General features: G+C 37.9%; 3 protein-coding genes across 5 annotated transcripts; 1 reads left to right on the plus strand and 2 right to left on the minus strand.

Moving 5' to 3' along the window:
- Positions 1–5569: 5569 nt before the first annotated feature.
- LOC146944412 (putative E3 ubiquitin-protein ligase RF298) lies at positions 5570–10016 on the minus strand. Of its 3 annotated transcripts, none has more exons than XM_085742790.1 (4): positions 9869–10016; positions 9552–9590; positions 6781–8881; positions 5570–6252 (listed from the first exon to the last, which is right to left on the minus strand). In XM_085742790.1, the coding sequence occupies exons 3-4, from the start codon at positions 8875–8877 to the stop codon at positions 5707–5709; spliced, it is 2643 nt and encodes an 880-aa protein (XP_085598916.1). In that variant the 5' UTR covers positions 8878–8881; positions 9552–9590; positions 9869–10016; the 3' UTR covers positions 5570–5706. The 3 variants fall into 3 exon arrangements, with proteins under 3 accessions (XP_085598916.1, XP_085598917.1, XP_085598918.1); XM_085742791.1 differs by having other exon boundaries at positions 5570–6266; XM_085742792.1 differs by having other exon boundaries at positions 5570–6614.
- Positions 10017–14661: 4645 nt separating this feature from the next.
- Positions 14662–17373, plus strand: LOC146944413 (uncharacterized). The gene has a single exon (XM_085747950.1). It carries the CDS (start codon positions 14662–14664, stop codon positions 17371–17373), a length of 2712 nt encoding a protein of 903 aa, XP_085604076.1.
- A 4411-nt stretch (positions 17374–21784) lies between these two features.
- Positions 21785–23203, minus strand: LOC146944414 (uncharacterized). The gene is made up of 2 exons (XM_085747951.1): positions 22055–23203; positions 21785–21959 (listed from the first exon to the last, which is right to left on the minus strand). The coding sequence occupies exons 1-2, from the start codon at positions 22477–22479 to the stop codon at positions 21785–21787; spliced, it is 600 nt and encodes a 199-aa protein (XP_085604077.1). The 5' UTR covers positions 22480–23203.
- Positions 23204–23548: the final 345 nt, after the last annotated feature.

Consider the following 23548-nt stretch of genomic DNA (forward strand, 5'->3'; position numbering starts at 1 on the left):
TTAAAACGACATAAACTTTATATAATTAGTGTCTAAGTTTTAATAAATTTGTACATGCACTGTGTGGTACCGTCATGCTCATGCAAGCATAGTTGTGAAGCAAAGGTTGATGAGAGTCCCTTTCAGAGAGCAAAGAAGTCAATAGCGTAGGTAGGAAAATGAGGAGCAGTTAGACAAGATCTAATCTAACGACACATCAAAATCATCTCTTAGTTAATTGTTTCATATAAACTTATAAAAAAAGTGGTTTGAATTACGTCAAAAATATGAGAAAATGTAACTTTATTTGTCTCTTAAGAATAGAGTACCATTTTAGAAAACTAATAGAGTACCATACACTAAACATAAGCATTTAATATAACCTTACTTCTAACACCATATGCAAACAAACACTAACTGAAAACCACTTTACATGTAACTCTTCACTTACAATTCTTAAAAGACATTAACAATAAATTTGATGATAGAACCATTGAATATAATTAAGTCCAGTAATAGTAGTTGTTTGCTGGCTAGTAGAATTTGCAACTTTAACATCAAAGGCCTTTTCTAAATCTAAACAGGCCTCCAAAGTTGAAGAGTACATTGAAGGACCCTTTAAATCACTCATATAACGTCCTTCCCCAACATCATACCAAGCCTTAACGACAAAAACAGAAACTCTCTAGTACCATACAAATGTATCACAAACATAGACTGTGGATCTGTAATGAGCATGCCTAAAGCACCCATTCTATCACACGGAACTCCATAGGTCATGATATAGTTACGCGGTTGCTGATCTGAAATCACGTCTAAAGCTTTACCCCAGTGTCTTAACATCAATTGGTCCGATGCCTGATTCATTGGTACGTAGTACTACCGAGAACCTTGATTTCCACTCCTGTTCCTTCCCTATCAAAAGTGTAGTCTCTGAGGGTTACACTTGATGTGTTCGCTCCCACGATCGCACGGAGAGTGCAAGTTTCGAAACGAGAAAATATGTATTGGAAAAATTGTTCTTGCTCACTTGAATTCGTGTACGCACTTGACTTGCTGTTGAATATTGTACTCCCCGTCTATCTCCCGTCTGTTTTGTTGCCTCTATTGTCTTGCTATGAAATTGTGTATGAATAATAACGAGCACTTCAATAGATTCTTCTTAGCCTACAACTGAAGCATACCCCAATCACAAAGTCATCATATTCTCAATCCAAATGATCACTCTATATTCTTCTCTAGATAAGATTCCATATTAATGGTTTTTTTTTGTTTATTTAGTCTTTCAAAAAATATATACTATACCATAGAGAATATAAGGATACTCCAACCCAAATGTACACATAATTATTAATTTAATGGACAACAAACTCCACCTAAACGTCTTCCACCTTTGACTTAGCCAAAATCATCTTCCAAATACAACCTAAACGCTCAAATAATACATCAGAGGTCAGTTAGAAAATATACACTAATTTCTAAATTTCTAGATATTGCAGATTGACAAATTGGAAAATAAGCAAGAAGCAGAAGTCTCTGCAATTCATCTTGCTTGCTATACAAGAAACCAGAATAACGGTTGTAACCACATTGTGACAGACTGCCACATCAGCACAGTTAGTTAGCCACATAAGCATAGTTAGGTAGACGGTTAAACTACTTTTCAGGTGTTTTTCTTACAGCTGTAATCTAGGGTTAGAGTGGTTTAGCATACACCCTCACCATCTCTATAAATAGAGCTTATATACATACATTGATCAATAACAAGTTTACATTCTATCAACTTCTATGCTTGTTCACCTTCAATCTTGAGTTACTTCATACCAGATAATCCAACTACAAATTACCAAATGATAACGAGTCCTTTTATTGGACTTAATACATTTCAACTTACATACACATAATCACTTTTTACTAGGTAAATATTTACAAATATATGCTAGGAACTATATTGGGTTTGACCTACATGTTGTGCTAGGTAACACAGCTTCACTTGACACCACCTCAACTTCATATATGAAAGTGCAGATGCATGAACAATGGTGTCGTAATTAGACCCATTGAACATGGTTCTAGATCGAGCTTCAGGCCCGACATCACTTAGTACTGATTGAACATGGTTCTAGAGAGAAACAATAGTCACACTTAAAAGAGCAACAATTTGAAGTTTGAAGTGAGCTACATATATTACTCGATCCTCACTTACAATTCATAGAGACATTAAAAATTAAATTGATAAGAGAACCATTGAGATCACCAACGACAGGTCCCCCAGTGTTATTTATAAGGCCACTAATAGCTTTTTGCTGGCGAGTAGAATTTCTTCCATTTTTTAAATGTTGAATGATCTTTTGTAAACCTACATAGGCCTCCAATTTCGAAGAGTACACCGAAGGACCCCCTTAAATCACTCATAAAACGACCTTTCCAAACATCGTACCAAACTTTCACAACAGAAGCATAAAATATCCCACGTGGAGCATTCAACTTTATAACTTTGTATGACTAGATACTAATATTAATGATCAGAGCATGTGACATAGTTTCACGTGGAGCATTACATTCATTGATCATCAAACCTTTTCATTTTTTCAAAACATGTTAGTATAGTATGATAATGGAAGTGGAGATTGAACCATCGATCTTTTTATCACTTAACTCCTTAACTCTTTCACTATAGCTATTAAGTCAGATTTATATTTTCTATCAAACTTTTTCATCTAATAGGATCAGTAACATGTTGAAGCATTCTCAAAATTAACCCAGCCCATTTGATCAAATGTCCTTCCATTGATCACTTATTTAATCCGTCAATTCCCACTCTTCAGAATATGTTTGTTTTCGGTTTTCATATTTGAGTACTATATTTAAACATACTTTTACTTCAAAGCAAGTAACTACGGACCAAATAAATGCACTTGAACATAAAATTACTTTTTACATCTATCTAATCTATTTAGAAATAGTAACTTTTATTTTGTTACAACTATTATACGAATTTAAGCAAACAAACAATAAATCTGTCATTAAATGGACAGAAAATAATTTAATATTGTCAAAAAATGGACAAACCATGGTCCACAATATTATGTCATTATTATTATTATTATTATTATATAACATATGAAAATAGCTAAAGAAATTGAATGGGTTGATTCCAAATCTCATTATTTGTTTTAAGGGAAGAGACAAGCAGGGGACGGTCCATAAATAATGTAGCCCCGGACTGATACGTGTATGTTTGATTTCATTTTTTAAAGGGTTAAAATTGATTATGGAAGCGTAAAATTGATTCTAACATATTTGACTGCTATTGAATAGAATTGATTTTACCTTAAGAATTATTTATGTTTGAAACTAGGATTTGTAGTTTTTGATTCAAAAGTTGATTTTTACACAAACTTATAATTCAACTCACTTTTATCTTAATATTCTTAGACGGATGTATCTAAACATAAATTACTTTCCTTTCAACTCACTTTTAATTAGACTTAATTCTTTCAAAATCAATTTTCATCACTACAAAACCAAACATACACCACATATCATTCGACTCATTCCATAGTTTGACAATTTTTTCTAGAGATACAACAAGGAAAAGGTTGATTGAATGGACATAATGGCCAAATAAAGTTTGAAATTTAGGTGAAGCATACAAAATTAGGATCAAAATCACTGTCTTACACATATACAAATAAAAATGACTAAATGCATTTGCACCGTAGAAATGTTTTATGTGATTTCAGTGACAACCCTTGTATTTAGACACTTGTACCTCAAATAGACTACTGGATACTTCCAATAGTTATGATATATTGACATCTATTTTGGGACAACTTTTCCTACAACCTAAAAATGCATACCCCTATGACATATTGACATGGTGTTTTGGAGCTTTTTTCCCTTTTGTTTTTACAAAAATATCCCTATATACATAGGGTTGTCAAAATAGTTGCTGTAAAAATGATGTTCAAATATAATTTCTCTACTTCCAAAATGTAGTTTTGCTAGTTTCATTGAATGAATCAGTGCCACACCATTGGCCATTTTGGATTTTTTTTTTCTTTCTAAAACCTTTATAAAAATAAACAAAGATGTTTGTAAAAACCATATTTCCCAACATCTATTTGACACATAATTTTAGTTTTTTTTAAACTGGGTATCCTCCGCGCGCAACTGCGGAGACTAATCTCTCGAGCACTGTGGGACCCAAATGGGCGACAAGCTCTCCCTAAGAGTTTTAACATTGTTGCATGCCCAAACTGAATTCGAATCCAGGAACTTGGTTAAGCTAGAAGAGACTCGTGTCATCTTATCTAAGCGCTCTTCGATTTTACATAATTTTAATTTATCTCTCCTTTTATCTCATCTCAAATTTATTTATATATATATATATATATATATATATCACATCACTCTCTCTATCTTTTAAAGTGTATACATTTATATAAAGTGTTCAACAAACATTTTCCTAAAAAAATTATTCACTAATATTTATGTGTATCCCCGACTCGTGAGATTTATCCAGCCTAATTTTAACTAAGTGAATTGACTCAGATAGTTAAATCGTTTATAAAAATTCGAGTTCGAATCATGACAGTAAATTATTAAAAAAATTCGAGTTCAAATCTTGACGATATATTATTAACCCAGTGAATTAACTCAGGTGGTTAACTCATTTTTCACTCTTTAAACATTTGAACTAAGAATCAATGCCGAGTTAGCTCACTTTTACCACTCCCATCCCTTGTTGAAGTATTTATGCTACGTCCATCCAAACAACATAGATATTGTCAACCAAAATTTAAAAAACTAGAAAGAAATTGCGTGTTTGGACACTATAAATTAATTTAACAAAAATTAATTTTAATTGAATTGAATCTATAAAACTGATTTTGAACAAAATTAATTTTGAATGAACTGAATCCATAAAACATATTCAAAAGCATCTTAGTTCATATTGCATTGCATCAAGGACTATAGCTTCTGAAATTGGATCCTCTACTATTGTTGTATTCGCATTGCAGATCATATGGCAGAGCCGTAGAATAAGAAATAGCAAAGCATGTATAGACAAGAGCCGCAAACTTCAATGTCGATGCGATTCCCACACAAACTCGTCGACAAGACAATGGAGAAAATTGGTGTTAATATGAAATTTGTTGTGTTTGTTAAAATTTTAGTTGCATTCATGGATTTAGAAAAAATTAGGGTTCATGACAAGGGGAAGAGCACGAGAAAGACAGACTGCATCAATTGGGTTTACTCAATGGAAGATAAATAAAAACAAAGATTTGTGGACATGTAGGCATATTAACGGACACGTTGGATCTTTTTTAATGTGTTCAATAAAAAATCAACGGTGTTAACGTTTTGAAAATTATACGAGCAACTTAGTGCGAAAAAATGACACATCCAAAATTTTAAATAAAATTGAAGAACCTATGGAGTAATTTTGCCAAATTTATAGTATGAAGAGTATAATAAGTTGATCATTCTATATCTTGCTCCTAAACAGGCTAATAAGAAAGACAAGTAAACAAACTTCAATTAAAACCAAAAGTGCAGAAGAAAAAGAAAGAAGCTGTAATGGAAGAATCAACCTTTGCATTGAAAGTAATATATAATGTATCTGAAGTCCAGATCCAAGATCTGAATGCATTATTCTATGGGAGTCCCGAGGACATTATTCAAAACACTCATTTCACTCAAATAAATAAATCACTATTATGTACGCGCATAACGCACAGAAATTCGCTCCTGGATGGGGCTCCTGCAAGAAGGACAATCTTGCATTCCCTGCTTCTCATGGAGCTCATTGCACTTTGTGCAAACAACTTGATGTGCACATGGAAGAAATACAACAGACATCTCTTCCGAAAGGCACATCACACACTCCCTTTCCCGTTTCACACCTCCTCCGTTCATAGAGAAGTTATTTAACTTTTGAACCAGTTCTGAAATAGACGCGGTGTGGGGTTCTTCAAAACCAGAACCCTTTTTCGTGTCCTTGAAGCTACCGGCATAGCTTCCATCGATTCCTCTTTTTAGTGCAGCAATTTTTGAAGAGTCGGACTTCTGTCTTATTTGTGCAATTTCTTTTTCAAGTTTCTGGATGTCGTCTTTGTATCTTCGCAGCTCCTTCTCCGCTTCCAATTTGATCCTCTCCTCCTTGGTTCTAGCCGACTCCTCAATTTGTTCTCTTTCTTTTCGTATAGAACTGACCATGGAGAGAAGTTCTTCTGTTTTCTTTGCTGCCTGCCGCCGTTTAGCCTGTGATATTTTTCCTTTACAATGAGAACAGACCCAGTAACACAAACTCATTAAGCACTCACAGATTGAATGTGTTTGCATCTGTGGAATCTCACGAGTGATGCATGCGTACCAAGTGATTCATTTAACATTACCCACCCATTCAACAAGGAAATGATGTTGACTGTTAAGTCATGCATTTAAATCACTTATACGTGTCACTGCGTGTGTCGGTCAAAACTTATTTCATTTAATTAAGAGCAGAAAATGAGTGTGGGAAAGTTTTGAAATTTTCATATAACTACTTAGGTATAAAGGCTTGTATACCGAAGCCCCCCGTGAGAACAAACAACAGCTTGAGTAATACATGTTGGTATTAATACCTGGTGAAGAAAAAATGCATGGCAAAGCAGTTGGAATAAAACAGGATATAGTATATTGAAGCCACATGAAAACAAATAACAGCATCAGGAATAAATGTTGGTATTAATATCTGGTGAAGATGAACCGCATGGCAAAGCATTTGGAATAAGCATGATAAAATATTACCTCGAATTGCTCCGCTTGCACTTCGGCTTGCTTTGATTCCTTCGATATCTGTGCCAATTTGTTTTTTTCAGTCATTAGCTCTTCCTGTAACAACGATTTCTGATTCTCCCATGATTGAAACTTCATTTGGGTCTTCTTTTCTCTCTTAGAGACCTCTTGAAAGTTTGTTGCTGATTCTTCCGCACGTAACTTAGCAGCCTCCATCTCTTTCCTCAATGCAGCATTCTCCATCTCGAGCTTCCGTACTGCAGTATTAGCTCGTTCCACTTGTCCACCTGCTTTACCCAAGGCATTTTCCATCTCAGAAAGCTTTTTCATGGTGTTTTCTTCAAGGCATTGTTTCTCCTTTTTAAGTCGTTCAACTTCTTCTTTCTCTTGCCTTAGTGTCTTAAGCTCAGCCTTGTCCTTACTCAGTCGACGAGCAGCCTGCATCACCTTTTGATTTGCCCACTCTGTCCATTCTTGAAGTTCATTTTGCAGCTCCCGAACCCTCGGAACCATCTTCAGAATCAACTCATCTTTTCTATCTTGGGGCAACCATTGTCTCATGGACTTGTCATATGGTATCCCCACACAACTACTACTATGTGACTTGTTATTACAGCAGATAGGGGCTATAGAAGAATTGCCTTTTGAAGACAATGAAAGAGAAAGGTCAGTGTCTGTAGCTGATAATGCATCTGGGGGACTACTGACTGCTGGTATAGGATTTGCTTCATGTTCTGAAGATGAAGAATCAGCTGCACGAGAAATAGTATCACTAGAATCCAGGCTAAATGTTGGGGTAGATGGTCCATTATTAGATGAGAAATGGGTGTTATGATTGTTTTGAGTGACATCAATTCCCACTGCCTTGCTTATGTTTATAGAAGCACTCTTTAAGTTTATGGCAGTAGATTCAGATACTGATTTAAGTTTTTTATCCAGGATTAAACCACTCAAACCACTCAGCTTTCCTCCTCTTGAAGACCCTTTAGACCCGTATGTCCGATAACTTTTTTCCACGTGGATTGACTTCTGACGAAAAATGTACTCCCTCTTGGTGCTACTCGAATGGACCTTTCTAACAATCCCGCATTTTTCTTGAAGCAGGGGAGATTGAGAGGTTCCGGAAGCATTAGATGACTTGTCAACAGAATGACATCCAGAATTAGCACTCTGTTTTTCCAAGAGTCCACCGCGAATTTGAGAATTTTCTGCCACAACGGATTTCTCAGATTGAGTGCCTGGGGGAATTGAATTACAAGGACTTGGAAGACTCAATTCCGAACTTTTTATTTCAGCTTTTGATTGTGATTCAGTCTGGACAGAAGAAGAGCCATCACCAATGCCATCGCTGCATAAACTACTTAAAGGGTCACCATCCATTGCACAAGCATGTGACACGTTCATGTCACTGATTAACAAACACCACATTGCATCTCCGAAACTGAAAAATGGCCTAACCTCTTGAAGAACGCAAACCAATTCGGCCAAGATGTAATTCTGAAGCTCGGCTAAATCTTTAAAATAGTGCTCTCGTGAAGGATCAAACTCTTGACCGTTTCTCAAAAGAGCTAAAGTGTTGTCAACTATATTAGACACAGTGTCTTTGCATCCATAACAGATGCCAGGTCTTAACATAGCCTTTGTAGCAACATCTTCAGTGTAGCCACAAGCAACAATTTTTTTTATTGCACTCTTGAAAATGGTTTGCAAATTGCTCAAGACAAGTTCTTGCAACTGAGTTTCTGTGTGATCACTCCAATCAGCGCCATGGGACTCAACCACTTCTAATTCCTCCTTAGGCTGGCTAAGCCTGACCTCAGATGAAACTGCAGGGCTAGATAATCCAAGGTCGAGCTTCAAGCCATCAGAACAACCGTGGCTAACAGTGCACAAGTCAGAAGCTGTGACTTGCCCAAAACATGGGGTAATTTCGACTTTTTCAGCAGAGAATTCATAACTTAGGCTCTCATGTTGAAGTGAAGATATACTCTTACTTGACTCCCCTAAAGGTGGATCAGCCCTGAATTTTCTCTTATTTCTACTTCCTTTTTCTTGAACAGAAACCGAAGAAGACATTTGACTGTTACCACTGACAACCAGTGATGCCATTTAGCTGCAAACAAATCAAAAGAAGTTAATAGCTGCTATAATATTTCTCATTTAGATTACAATCACAAGTTGATTAGTTTCGGGCCATATTTACATAGCTTGAAAGAATTTAACATTCTTGCTTGCTGTTTACAATGCAGTTAGTCATACAATTTCTGAATTCTAAAACACGCTTCGTATAGCTGTCTAATGATGATGGAATAATATTTACACAGATGAAATTTAGCTAATAACATAAACAAGTAGCTAATAATGATCGTGCAGAACACATAAGAAGAAAGTACAAGATTCTTATTCATAATAGAAAATTACATATATTAATTATGTCAACAATACAAGTTAAGATTTCTATTTCTCTCATATAATTGATCCGTGCATCCCACGGCATACGCACTAGTAAATAAGAAAGTAAAAACTTATCAATACACTCATCATGATTCATAACTTTATCCAGCATCAATTCACAAGCATTCAAAATCCACTGATTCCAAAACCAAGTACTATCAAAACGTAATGGCAAAATGAAAATCAACAAGGTAAATTCCCAACAAATTTGATAGCATTATCAATCAACAAAAAGGGAGCAAAAAAAAAGTATGAGTAATAACTAATAACTAACACTTGATTATAACATAATGCATTGTATGTGAATTTAAGAAGTGAAAATTTATTACCTCTAAATCTCAGTAATACAATCTACGTTGAATAACTTCCTGAAACAATCAGATTAAAAAAACAATGAAAATTAATATTAATAACACTGCCCAAAAACATGCACAAGTAATCTCAATAGAGCAAACCCAGTTGAAAAAAATTAAAAACTGAAACTACCCAATTGAATTCAATTACATAACAAATCTTCAAACTCAATCACAGATCAATAAATCGATCTAAAAATTTCATTTTTAATGTAAATTCAATTCCCAGAAGATCCCCAATTGAAGAAAAATTCAGAGTTCATATATCAGTATTTGAATCAATCGATACGTACCCGATTGAAGAAAATTGACAAACAATCAAACGTAAGATCGATCTTAGAACATCGGAGAATCAGAAAGAAAAATCAATGTTTTTTTTAGGTTTTTATTGTTTTTTTTTTCTTTCTCCTCTGTTTATTTTATTTTTTTGTGCTATGTGTTGAGCTTGGGGAGGCTTTAATAGCCTTATAAGCAATTGGGAATATACATGCCCCTTACCCACTATAGTAACTAGGTTAGCATCATGGTTATTATAAAAAGTTATATTGAGTCAAAATTATGATTTTTGAGATTATTTCAATAATATTTTGGTCAAAAAGTGTATATCAATAATTATTATTTGGTGTCATAAAAAAATTAGATGAAAAAATATCATTACGGTTACTTGTATGTATCGTTTATCGATGGTAATATCTTATAAAATACGGTAAGATATTTAATATGAACGCATCTTTTATCAAATGTTCTAAGTTATAATCGTGTTTAGCTACGTTATGGAAGCTAGTTGTTTTTTGTTAGATCTAATTTCGGTTGGTAAAGTCATTGTGACGAGATGTAAACTTATTAATTATATACGAAAAATGATTATTTCTTTTTTTTTTGGTACAAGAGAAATGATTTTTTTTCCTAACAAATTCTTTAAATGAAATTTCACGAATATCCTTATAAAAGTTAAATATTAGTATAGTTTTTTCCTTTCAATTTTATCCTTCATTTAAACTATTGTATTTATAATTTTTTTTAAAATTTTATGATATAAGTTAAATCTTTTTAACACTTTGTTTGGCTATCACAAATAAATTTATCCATCTCTCGTACACACAATCAAGGGCCCGTTTGAATTGTTTTATTTTTGAGGTTTTGCAAAGAAATAAGCTTTTATGTATTATTCATAAGTTTGCCAATGTAGTTTATGAAGGAAAAAAAAAAAAGAACTTATGAATATACAATTTCCGTTAGTGAGAACGAGTTAAGATCCTCTTCATTTGTTAAAAATAAATGGAAAATATCATTTAATGGGAGGTAGATACAAAAAAGTATGTAGTGGGTCCTATCACTAAGTGGACCCCACTACTAATGGAGAGGATCCTAACTTTGAGAACTTATGAATTAACATAAAGAAAAATCAAGTTTTAATTGTAAAATTAGATTTTACTTTTTTTTGTGATTTAACATTACCATTAATGACATGGCAATGACTAAGCATCACCATTATAAGGTTGGATGGCAATGCATGATCGATCTCAATGCAACTATGTCATTGTCACGATTAATGATGTCATATAAAAAAAACTTAAAAATTAGTGGGATGATGAGATAAAAAAAATAACTTGGTTTTAGAAATGGATGATTAAAACTTTAATTTAGATAAAACTAGTTTAGAGACCCGGCGTTGCCCGGGTTAGATATTAAATAGTAAGTTTTATAAGTTTGTGTGCACGAATACACATGTAAGTATATTAGATTGAATTTATTTAAATTTACAATTATAATAATATCTTAAAAATATATATTACCTCCGTCCCTAATTATAGGACCATTTTGCTAAAATCATGGGAATTAAGAAAGTGGATATTTGTATTAAAGTTGTTTGTAATCACTATTGTTTTTACAATTTTATCCTTAAGAGAGAGAGTTAGTTTATGTTTTCCATATGCTATTTATTGCTAATTGAAGAAAAATATGTATAATAAATAGGGGCATGCATGTAAAGAAATAATTAATGTAGTTGGAAATAGCAAAGAGGTCTTATAAAAAGGGACAAAAAAAATTCTGAAAAGGGTCTTATAATTAGGGACGGAGGTAGTATAAATGATGAGATGAATGTCCAATGCAAGAATAAAAAGTGTAACAAAATCAATAATGAATTAGTCTAAGTGGTAAGAGTTTTGGGTCCCTTTAAACATGTGGTCATGGGTTTGTTTCGTGGTCCATGCGTATGAGAGAAAAAAATCGATTGAAAGGGAATAAAATTGGTGTTTGGCAAACTTGAAAAAGGAAAAATGTTAGATGAAAAGAAGGTTTGGGATTTCTGCTTGTGCTCAAAATATGTAAATATGTGATTAACAAAAATTTATTTATTTATAATTAACATTTGCATTAGAATATGCTACTAAAAGATAACATAATAACTAATTGAACCTTTTTTTTTATCAAAAATAAAAACTAATCGAACCCTTTTTTTCCTCAAACATAAAAACTAATTGAATGATACAGTGCTAAAAGATTAGTAATAACTAATTGAAGTTTCTTTTCCTAAAAACAAATAAACAAATTGAACTCTTTTAATCATAAAATAAGATCATACATGCAAACTTTGTTGAAAGTATTATGTGTAGTTTGTTGAGATATTTCTGCTACATAAAATATTAGAAATTAAAAAAATAATTAAAGAAAATATTGAGTGGATAAGATCAAAATGTTGTTGAGATATTTATGTTAAATAAAATTTTGGTTTTTAAAAATAGAAAAAATAATAAAAATATTGAGAATGAATGTGGAAGTGACACGTGGCATAACAAACCTTACTTTATATATATACCATTGATATTGATTTAGAAATAAGGACTTGAAATAATAGTATAGGTGTTATCATAAAATGATAGTATAGGTGATTAATAATATTAAAACGCTACTGGTGAAATAATAATATTTTAGGACCTGAAATATTATTATTAAAATCAAAACGCTACTAATTAATAATATTGAAACGAAAAGGACCTGAAAAATAGTATATGTGATAATAGTATAGGTGATTAATAATATAAAAACGCTACTGTTGAATCGAAAAGAGAAAAAAAAATAGTATAGGTGTTAATTCAAGGATGTGAAACAGAAACAATAGTATATGTGTTAGTTCAAGCACCTTAAACTCGTAGGTGTTTGTAATGGATGCCAACAACAATAGTTCAAGCCTTCAAGGACCTGGAAAAAAAATCAATAAACTCACTCGTAGGTGTTAGTTCCCTTTATATTATATATAAAAATAAAAATCTATGCATAAGTAAAAGTAAAAGAAACAATAGTATAGGTGTTTGTCAAACCTGAAGAAAGAAAAAGCTTAGACCAAAAGAAGGTTTGAGTTTCAGTTTCTGCTCAAAATATGTGATTACTTGATTAAAAAATTCTCCTTTATTTATAGTTAAAAAAAAAAAAAACAAACCGAAGCCTTTTTTTCCTCAATGAAAAAAAGTAATTGAATAATATGGTGCTAAAAGAGATAGTAACTAATTGAAACTTCTTTTCCTAAAAAAAAAGAAATATTTAATGGATAGTATTGAAAGTATTATATATATTTTGTTGAGACATTTTGGCTACATAAAATATTAGGAATTAAATATAAAATTAAATAAAAATATTTCAGGTCTTGAAATATTATTATTAAAATCAAAATGCTACTGATTAATAATATTAAAACGAAAAGGACTTGAAAAAATAGTATAGGTGATTAATAATATTAAAACGCTACTGTTGAAATGAAAAGGAAAAAAAATAGTATAGGTGTTAGTTCAAGGACTTGAAACAGAAACAATAGTATATGTGTTAGTTCAAGGACCTGAAACTCGTAGGTGTTTATAATGGATGTCAGCAACAATAGTTCAAAGGACCTGAAAGAAAAAAAAACAATCAGTAAACTCACTCGTAGGTGTTAGTTCCCTCTCATATTATATATAAAAATCTAAGCATAAGTAAAAGAAACAATAGTATAGGTGTTTGTCAAACCTGAAGAAAGAAAAAGCTTAGATCAAAAGAAGGTTTGAGTTTGACTTTCTGCTCAAAATAAGTGTTTACGTGATTAAAAAATTATCCTTTATTTATAGTTAAAAAAAAACAAATCGAAGCCTTTTTTTCCTCAATGAAAAAAACTAATAGAAACTTCTTTTCCTAAAAAAAAGAAAAAAAAAATAAAGGAAGATTTAATGGATAGTATTGAAAAGTATTATATATAGTTTGTTGAGATATTTTGGCTACACAAAACATTAGGAATTAAATATAAAATTAAATAAAATATTTAGTGGATAAGATCAAAAGTTTGCTGAGATTTTTATGTCAAATAAAATATAGACAAAATATAAAAATATTGAGAATAAACGTGGAAGCGACACGTGACATAAAAAACCTTACTTTATATATATACTATTGGTCCGTCATAATATTCCTGGGGTCCTAGAGGACCTCCAGGAGGACTCCAAAACATCCTCAAGGGGCGTAAAGCCTCCAGAAGGGTATGGGCGCCCTCCAGAAGGACCCCCCAGGGCCGGGCGCGCTCCGCTAAAGGCGTTGGCCCATTGGCCTTCTAGAAACCGCCTAAAAACCCCATAAATACGTAAATACCCCCGTTGCTTGGAAACCAAGTAACCAAAGCCCAAGCCCGTGGCAGGCTATAAATACCACTATTGGGAGCATTCCCAAGGCATCCAATAATCAGCTTAAAACCCTAGTATACGATTTCTAACCCTAGAATCCTTACGGTACTTTTGCAAGTACAGTTGGCGCCGTCTGTGGGAAAAGGTAAAACTAACCTTGACCACGTTTCTGAATCGCCAGATCGGAAACCCCTGAAACTAGACCTCTGAATCGTAAAATTCCCTTGCGATTCAGAAACCCTAGCCCTTTTTAACCAACCTAAATCGCACCCCACGTACGATTTAGAGAAAAGTCTCTCCACATGGCAACACAGGAAGAGTTGGAATCCATGCGAACCCAGCTCGCTCAACTGCAAGATCGAAACGATGCCTTGCAAGCTTCGATGGAGAACATTCAACAGAAATAATTAGAGGAAAAGGAGGAGTCGAATCAGGGCGAGATGGACGATCCCGAACCACAACCGCTGTCCGCCGAGATCTGGGACGCGCCAGTCCCAGAAAACTTCAAACCCCCCCACCTCTCCGTTTTCGACGGCAAGAGTGATCCCATGGAACACATTACGGCCTTCAACACTCGCATGGCCGTAGTCGGAGCTCCAGATTCCCTCAAGTGCAAGCTGCTGGCGGGTACCTTTTCGGACTCCGCCCTACGATGGTACATGAACCTTCCACGATTCTCCATCCTCAGTTATCAAGACATGACCAGGAAACTTACCCAGCAATTCTCCGCCAGTCGCCACCGCAAGGTTTCGGCAACCAGCCTATTCAACGTTCGCCAAGGACACAACGAATCTCTAAGGGATTATTTAGCCAAATTCAACGACACAACCATAAAGGTCACCAACCCTAACCAAGAGGTGTTCGTAGGAGCTTTCCAGAACGGTCTAAGGGCAGGACAATTCAACGAATCCCTGGCTCAGAAGCCCGCCGACTCCATGGAAGAAATCATGGCCAGGGCAGAGTGCTACATCAAAGGTGAGGAAAGCAACGCTGAGAAGAAAGCAAGAGACGCCAGGGAGCGTGCGCCCAACAATTCGGAGCGGCGTCCTTACCAACCACCAGGCGGCAGAGACCGCGCCCCCTACAGAGGAGCAGACAAACGACCTTTCAATCCTTACTACCGCAAGCCGAACTTGGAAAACTTCACCCCCTTGAACACAAAGCCAGAGCGCATCATGAAAGAAATCTACGAAACAAAACTGATCCTAGAGCCGCCCCCGACACAGCGCACCACTATGGGGGAAGATAGGGACAAATGGTGCAAGTATCACAAACTAAGGGGCCATGACACCGACTCGTGTATACATCTTCGCCGGGAAATTGAGAAACTAATACAGAGCGGGAAATTGCGGGGATACACTCGGGACAAAAGAGATGAAAGGCCAAAGGCGAGCAAGAAGGAAGAAGTCGCCGAAGAAAAAAGGCACACATTGAACACTATATCTGGCGGTTTTGCCGGAGGGGGCGAGTCAAGCTCGTCCCGGAAGAAGTACGTGCGTCAGGTGATGTTGTGCCAAGAGTATGAGGAACATGATCAGCAGCGCGGGCCCGACATTTCCTTTTCAGCCAGAGATTATCAAGACGTGGTGCCACACGATGATGACCCTATGGTCATCACCCTGCAGATCTTTAACTGGGATGTAAAGAGAGTCTTAATAGACCCAGGCAGCTCAGCCGATATATTGTACTATGACACCTTTGATCGAATGGGTTTAGATCCGGAACAACTACAACCTTTCAAAGGGACGCTGGCAGGATTTACGGGTGAGCAGGTTCATGTAAGGGGTTATATCACCCTAAAAACAACTTTCGGAAGTGGGTCTCACGCCAAAACCATTCGCGTCAGGTATCTCGTGATCAACTCGCCTAGTTCTTACAATATTATCATAGGGCGACCATCTTTCAACCTCCTGGGAGCATTCTTGTCCACTAAATTCTTAGTGATGAAATATCCGTTGAATGATGGGAAAGTCGGCACTATCCGAGGTGATCAGAAAATTGCTAGAGAATGCTACCACAATAGTTTGCGCCTGCAGAAAGCAAAGAAGAAGCCCAATAACGAGATAACTCATGAGGTTAACATGATCGACCTAGACCCCAGGGAGGATTTTCAACAAGAACGCCTGGAGCCCACCGAAGACTTAAAGGAAATCTCTATTGGACCAGAAACTCATCATACCACGAAGATCGGTACGTCCCTAAGCCCTGGAGAAGAAACCGCCCTGATAAACTTGCTGCGAAAGAATCTGGAGCTCTTTGCCTGGAGCCCATCTGAAATGCCAGGAATGGATCCTGACGTAGCATGCCACCATTTGTCGATAAAGCCCGACGTAAAACCAGTTGTTCAGCGAAAAAGGAAAATGGGCGAAGAGAGAAGAAAGGCTGTAGATGACGAAGTAAAAAAGTTGGTAGACGCCAACTTCATAAGTGAAATAAAGTACCCTACCTGGTTGGCCAATACGGTCCTCGTAAAGAAAGCTAACGGGAAGTGGAGAATGTGCGTAGATTACACAGACCTAAACATGGCATGTCCTAAAGACCCTTATCCCCTTCCCAATATTGATCACCTGATCGACAACGCCTCTGGATACAAAACCCTAAGTTTTATGGACGCTTACTCCGAATATAACCAGATACGTATGGACCCCCTGGACGCTCCCAAAACGGCGTTCATGACCAACACCAAGAACTATCACTATGAGGTCATGTCTTTTGGCCTCAAGAACGCAGGCGCCACTTTCCAACGGTCTATGGACGCAGCTTTTTCTCAGCAGATAGGGCGCAATCTAGAAGTGTATATTGATGATCTAGTAGCAAAAACCAAAGAAGGGCGTAGTCATGCAGACGACCTCGAAGAGATTCTGAGCCAGGTTCGAAAATACAGAATTCGCTTGAATCCAGCAAAGTGTTCCTTTAGAGTACAGGCGGGAAAATTTTTAGGTTTCCTCTTAACCAGAAGAGGCATTGAAGCAAACCCCGAGAAGTGTCAGGCGATCATCAGCATGAGAAGCCCCTCATGCATCAAAGAAGTACAACAACTCACAGGAAGATTAGCAGCATTATCTCATTTTTTATCATGCGCTGGAGACAAGGCTTTCTCTTTTTTCGCTTCCATCAAGAAGAAGGAAAAATTCGAGTGGACACCAGAGTGAGAGGAGGCTTTCCAGCAGATAAAGAGTTTTCTGTCAAGCCCGCCGGTTCTCCAAAGACCAAGTTCAGGCGCCGTCTTATTCTTATATTTGGCGGTCTCAGAAAACGCCATGAGCACAGTCTTGGTAGAAGAATCAGAAACAGGAGAACAACCAATTTACTTCGTTAGCAGGGTGCTTAAAGGCGCAGAGTTACGATATCAGAAGATAGAACGACTAGCTCTGGCCGTAGTAACGACGGCGAGGAAGCTACGACCATACTTCCAGAGCCACAAGATTGTCGTAAAATCTGACTACCCCATCAAGCAAGTACTTGGGAAGCCAGACTTGGCAGGAAGAATGGTAGCATGGTCTATTGAACTATCTGAGTACGACGTACAATTTGTCCCTCGAGGAAGCATCAAATCCCAAGTCTTGGCGGATTTCGTCGTAGAGCTTTCCTCGCCAGCTCAGGAAAAGGCCCCTTTCGTATGGCTCCTGTCCGTAGACGGTTCTTCCAACTTGAAGGGCAGTGGTGCAGGCGTAGTTTTGGAAGGACCAGACGACATTCTCATAGAACAATCCCTCAGGTTCGAATTCAAGGCAAGCAACAACCAAGCTGAATACGAAGCACTGATAGACGACATGACTTTGGCCCAGGAAATGGGGGCTGAAAATTTAAGAGCCAAGAGTGACTCCCAACTCATAACCAGTCAGATCTCGGGCGAATATCAGACAAAGGACGCCCAACTTTCCAGATATCTGGCTAAGGTACAGCACCTCGCCAAACGCTTCACATTCTTCGAAGCAATTTACGTGCCACGAGAAGAAAACTCCAGGGCAGACTTATTGGCAAAGCTCGCCAGCACCAAGCGACCCGGGAACAACAAGACCGTTATCCAGGAGGTGGTCACTGCTCCCAGCACGAAGATTGAAGAAGTCCATCACATCACTGAAAGCGAAGAAGGCTGGATGGGACCAATACTAAGGTACCTGACCGGTTCATTCACGCCCGTCAATAGCGAAGAGGAACAAACAGTCAAAAGGCTAGCTTCAAAATTTGTCATAGTTTCCGGTAAGTTATATAGGCGTGGACGAACGACTCCTTTATTACGCTGCCTAGGCGAGGACGAGACTCACCTGGTTCTTCTGGAGGTACACGAAGGAGTGTGTGGAAGCCATATCGGGGGCCGCGCCTTAGCCGCAAAGCTTCTTCGAGCTGGATATTTCTGGCCCACCATGCTTTAAGACAGTTCCGAATTCGTCAAAAAATGTGACAAATGTCAAAGATTTTTAGATAAGCAGCACGCCCCGGCTCAAGAGTTGACTTCTGTTTATTCTCCGTGGCCTTTCCACAAGTGGGCAGTTGACATCGTCGGGCCATTTCCTCTTGCACCAGGACAACTTAAGTTCCTCATAGTCAGAGTAGATTACTTCACCAAGTGGATTGAAGCAGAGGCAGTCGCCAAAATAACAGCAGAGAGAATCAAGAAGTTTTATTGGAAAAAGATCATATGCCGTTTTGGCCTTCCGAAATGCATAGTGTCAGACAATGGAACTCAATTCGCAAGTTCAACAGTGATAGATTTTTGCAAGCACTTAGGAGTACAAACGAAATTCGTCTCTGTAATTCACCCACAAGCAAACGGACAAGCTGAATCCGCTAATAAAGTTATCCTCAACGGAATCAAAAAGAAGCTAGAAGCCGCCAAAAGTCTCTGGGCAGAACAACTCCATGAGGTAAGAACGTGTGGAAAATTGAATACATAAATTTAATTTCTCACTCATTCCCGTCTTTTTTAAATATTATGGTATAATATGTAAACAATCAATATAAGCTCAGGTACTATGGTCTTATCACACAACGCCCCATTCTACGACAATGGAAACGCCATTCACAATGGTTTATGGTACGGACGCCATGCTCCCAGTGGAAATAGATACTCCCACTTGGCGACGAGAGTCCTTTTCTGAAGAAGGTATCACCTTTTAAGTATTATGTTTAAACTAACATCTATGTATGCAGGAAAGCCCATCATTCTTACAAAGACTTGAGTTTATAATTTCCTTTTTTTCTTTATCAAAGCAAATAACGTAGGTTTGGCAGTCAGCATGGATATCATTGATGAGGTCAGAGAACAAGCTCACATCAGGGAGTTCGCCGCCAAACAAAGAGCAGCTCGCCGCTACAACTCCAAAGTAATACCTAGAGAAATGAAGGAAGGCGACCTGGTTTTGAAGCAAGTCGTCGCCCCAACCAGGATAGGAAAACTTTTCCCAAACTGGGAGGGACCGTATAGAATACGGGAGAAGTGCAATCACGGAGCGTACAAATTGGAAGAACTAAGTGGAGAGGCAGTACCTCGTACCTGGAACGTGGCTAATCTAAGACACTACTATACAGTTAAAACTCTATAAATTAATAATGTCAGGACCGGAGAAATTTATTAATTTAGAGAGTTATTAATTTATCGATAAATTAATAATTATTAATTTAAAGAGTTTTTAAGTAATTATACGGTACATACCAAACAAAAAGGTAAATTAGTCTATGCCTCTTAGAATTACATTGCAACGAACCTTGGGACTCAACGTAAATTAGTAACTACTATGTTCATATGCATTGGAAATCAATAATGACTTTTGAAGTACAGTAAATGTAAACAAGATGAACAAATGTGTTTAATGTATTCTTAATATATTTTTTTTCAGTTTCTATGAATTATTAATTTATATTATCTTGGGACCGGAAATTATAAAGGGATCTCCCGAAAAATTATTATCTTATTATTTTATCGAGTTTTTCAATTTTTTACATTGGCCCAAGTCGGGACCGGACAAATTTATTATTTTAGAGAGTTTATTAATTTACCGAGTATTAATTTAAAGAGTTTCTACTGTAGTTAATTTTCTGTTATTTATATTTCTATCACTAGTATTTCCAACAATAATGATGTATGCAAACGCAACACCAAATGTTATCTCTAAACACTATTAATATTACGGGGTTTAGGTAGCACTTTTTCCCCTGCAAGGGCAGGGGTTTTTAACGAGGCGCCTATTCCTTTCATATATCTTGTCTGCTCGCCACTGTTTATTTTTTCATTACAGATAGAACTTCGTTGTCCACCAGAACTGAAGAGAGGTCCAAAGGACCTGCGAGCCCGTCAACCTTTAAGCAAGGCTCTGAAGGGTCTCGCCAAGTCGATATAGTCAACCTTTAAGCAAGGCTCTGACAAACTGAAGAGAGGTCCAAAGGACCTGCGAGCCCGTCAACCTTTAAGCAAGGCTCTGAAGGGTATCGACTTGTCGATATAGTCAACCTTTAAGCAAGGCTCTGACAAACTGAAGAGAGGTCCAAAGGACCTGCGAGCCCGTCAACCTTTAAGCAAGGCTCTGAAGGGTCCCGCCAAGTCGATATAGTCAACCTTTAAGCAAGGCTCTGACAAACTGAAGAGAGGTCCAAAGGACCTGCGAGCCCGTCAACCTTTAAGCAAGGCTCTGAAGGGTCTCGCCAAGTCGATATAGTCAACCTTTAAGCAAGGCTCTGACAAACTGAAGAGAGGTCCAAAGGACCTGCGAACCCGCCAACCTTTAAGCAAGGCTCTGAAGGGTCTCGCCAAGTCGAAGCAGACTCGTCAACCTTGGAGCAAAAACTCGCCTAACAAGAAATTAATGTAGGCCCTAAAACCCTCAAAGCAAGGCGGCGAACATGGTCTAAGCCACTTCTGTAAGCTCACTTTCGAAATAAAATATCATTGTAAATGAAAGGTCGCCAACTTCCGTCCAGGGGCTCTGACAAAGGTAATTTACGTCAACCCCGAAGGGGCTATGATAGTCGCAAAGCTTGCGTAATTTCGGCTAACGCAGCATTAACCTTATAAAAGTCCCAATAAGACCGAACAAAGTCAAACCTCGACAATCACATCAAGAGGGCAATCACACAACATAAAGACAATAAAAACAAACAGCAGGCCGAGACGAGTGCAATCATCAAAGTGCGTCATAATTTAAAAACCAAAGAGTTTCATACAAAATCCAAAAGAAAACCAACATTAAATTGTTCACAAAAGGCGCTGTAGTAAGTCGCCATGATTTAAAGTTACAAAAAAACCATAAAAATGATCAGGACTAGCAGGAATCACTCGTCGTCAACGAACTCGCCATCAACGATCACCTTAAAAGGATCGAGCTCTTCCAGTTTGGCCTCAGGATTGAAGAAAAGCGCCTGCTCCTTAGCACGCCTGAAGCCATCTTCAAAGTAAATCGCAAGAGCTCGCCTCCCCTCATCCACAGCCGCCTCCGACTTCTCTAAAGCGCCTCTTTGGCTTTCTTCATCTCTTCCAGAGCGTCTTCGGCGGCCTTCTTATCCTTCAACGCCTCCTTCAGGCGGCCATCTAGCCCAGTGGACTTATGCTTCCATTTCTCAACGTCCTCAGCCGCGTCTTTGTATTTTTTTCTCCACTAAATCCTGTTTAATCTCCAGGCAGTGAGTCAGCAACAAGGTCCTCAAGGCAGCAGTGCCAATGTCAGCCACCAAGTCACTACACTTGGCCTTCACTCCAGCTTCGACATCGACCTTTGCAAATGGCACTTGTTCTTTCATGTACCTACAAGACACCAGACATTAACGGCATAATGAGTCAACTCTCAGACAAATGAAGAAAATCAACTAAAAGGCAACCAAAAGAAAAACAAAACATACCGACGAATGTCGAACTCAGAGTGCCAGAAAGACTCCATAACCTCATCGTTCAGCGACGTCCCACCAACTTCCTTCCCAGACGGAGGGCGACCTCCAACGCCCTTAGCACCTCGGGCTATCCTCGCCTTTTTGGACGAAGGAGATTCAACAGCAACAACGTTGTGTGCCCCACCAGCGCCCTCCAGATCATCTACCTCTATAACCCCAGCCTCGCCCTTTCCAGAAGGCTCTTTGCGTTTTAGCTTCCTTAAGGAGACACCCGCCGGGCTGCTGGACACATAGCCATCAGGGTTCTTGTTCCTCTCGACCTCGGCGAGATACTTCCTCATCTCTGCTCCAGTGAGGGGCAACATCTCCTCTGAAAAGAAAACCAAGTACATCCAGTGAGTAAAAACATATGATAATCCTTGAACGAAGCCCAACATAAGTAATTAAGAGAACACTCACGTAAATAAGCATTCAGACGAACCATGTCGCCCTCCCTATTTAACAGCTCATGAATATTGAGTAAAGGGGCCTCCTCCAAAAAGTCCACAAGTGCACGCTCATAGGGCGACATGGCCTCACGAACGTAACCTTTCACAGCCAAAGGAGTGCTAGTCCACCTAAGTGGAAACTTGGGTACTCCATTCACCAACACAGAAGATGTAGAACATTCCGGTGCACCCTGTACCCTAACAAATGTATCTCGCCACTCTTTCTTAAAGTTACATGCATAAGTAGGAAAAAGCCTTTTTCCAGAATGGGCCGAAATAGAGATCCACGTACCCTTGTTAACATCTTTGGTCCCATAGAAGTGGAAGAACACGCCCACCGCAGGCTCGAAACCCAGGGACTTGCACAGAACCTCGAAGGCGCGAATAAACGCCCAACTGTTAGGGCGTATTTGAGTAGGCGCCACATTGAGGAGCCTCAAGACGTCCATCTCAAAGGGCGTGAAAGAAATTTTCACGCCAAACTCCTCCAAAAACGCGGTATAGACGAAGTAGGATTCGTCGCCCTCGCCCATCATCTCTTGGTCACACGCGCGCTCGTCAGGATCGCAGGACAATAAAACCACGTCCTCCTCTCGTCCAGTCGCAGAGATGTTAAACTTGCTCCTGAAGCTGTCAAGAGCAGAAACATCAACGAACAAAGACTCTTCCAACCGTACTTCCTGGGCAAATGAGGCCATTTCTGTTGACCTAAAAGCGTTTTCGTCTCCAACCAACCCTAAGGCAGCCTGAAACGGACGAATCTCCTGGCACTCGTCCTCCTTATGATTCGTCCCTGAAGTGGCAGACAAAAACACACAATCACTATCACTACCCGAATTGGCGCTAGATTCACTAGATAAATCGCTAAACAACTCCTCCCCGAATAAACCATCATAGTAAGTATCCCAGTTTATTATCCCATCGGGACCAGTAGCATGTTTCAAGCATTCCTTCCTCAAACGGTTTTTCTCAACTGGATCAATGGGTCGAACCAATTTCCCTTTCTCATCACACTCCC

The sequence above is a fragment of the Medicago sativa genome, chromosome 2 (assembly GCF_051527215.1).
Source record: "Medicago sativa cultivar Bolivia chromosome 2, Bolivia_mono, whole genome shotgun sequence".
NCBI classification, from domain to species: domain Eukaryota; kingdom Viridiplantae; phylum Streptophyta; class Magnoliopsida; order Fabales; family Fabaceae; genus Medicago; species Medicago sativa.

Excerpts from the sequence above, each read along its gene's own strand:
- LOC146944412 (XM_085742790.1), bottom strand. The coding sequence starts at position 8,877 with ATGGCATCACTGGTTGTCAGTGGTAACAGTCAAATGTCTTCTTCGGTT. Across the intron at positions 6,253-6,780 it reads TGCAAGCGGAGCAATTCGAG|GCTAAACGGCGGCAGGCAGC; the intron begins GTAATATTTTAT and ends AAAATATCACAG.
- LOC146944413 (XM_085747950.1), top strand. The coding sequence starts at position 14,662 with ATGGACGATCCCGAACCACAACCGCTGTCCGCCGAGATCTGGGACGCG.
- LOC146944414 (XM_085747951.1), bottom strand. The coding sequence starts at position 22,479 with ATGTTGGGCTTCGTTCAAGGATTATCATATGTTTTTACTCACTGGATG. Across the intron at positions 21,960-22,054 it reads TCTGAGTTCGACATTCGTCG|GTACATGAAAGAACAAGTGC; the intron begins GTATGTTTTGTT and ends GGTGTCTTGTAG.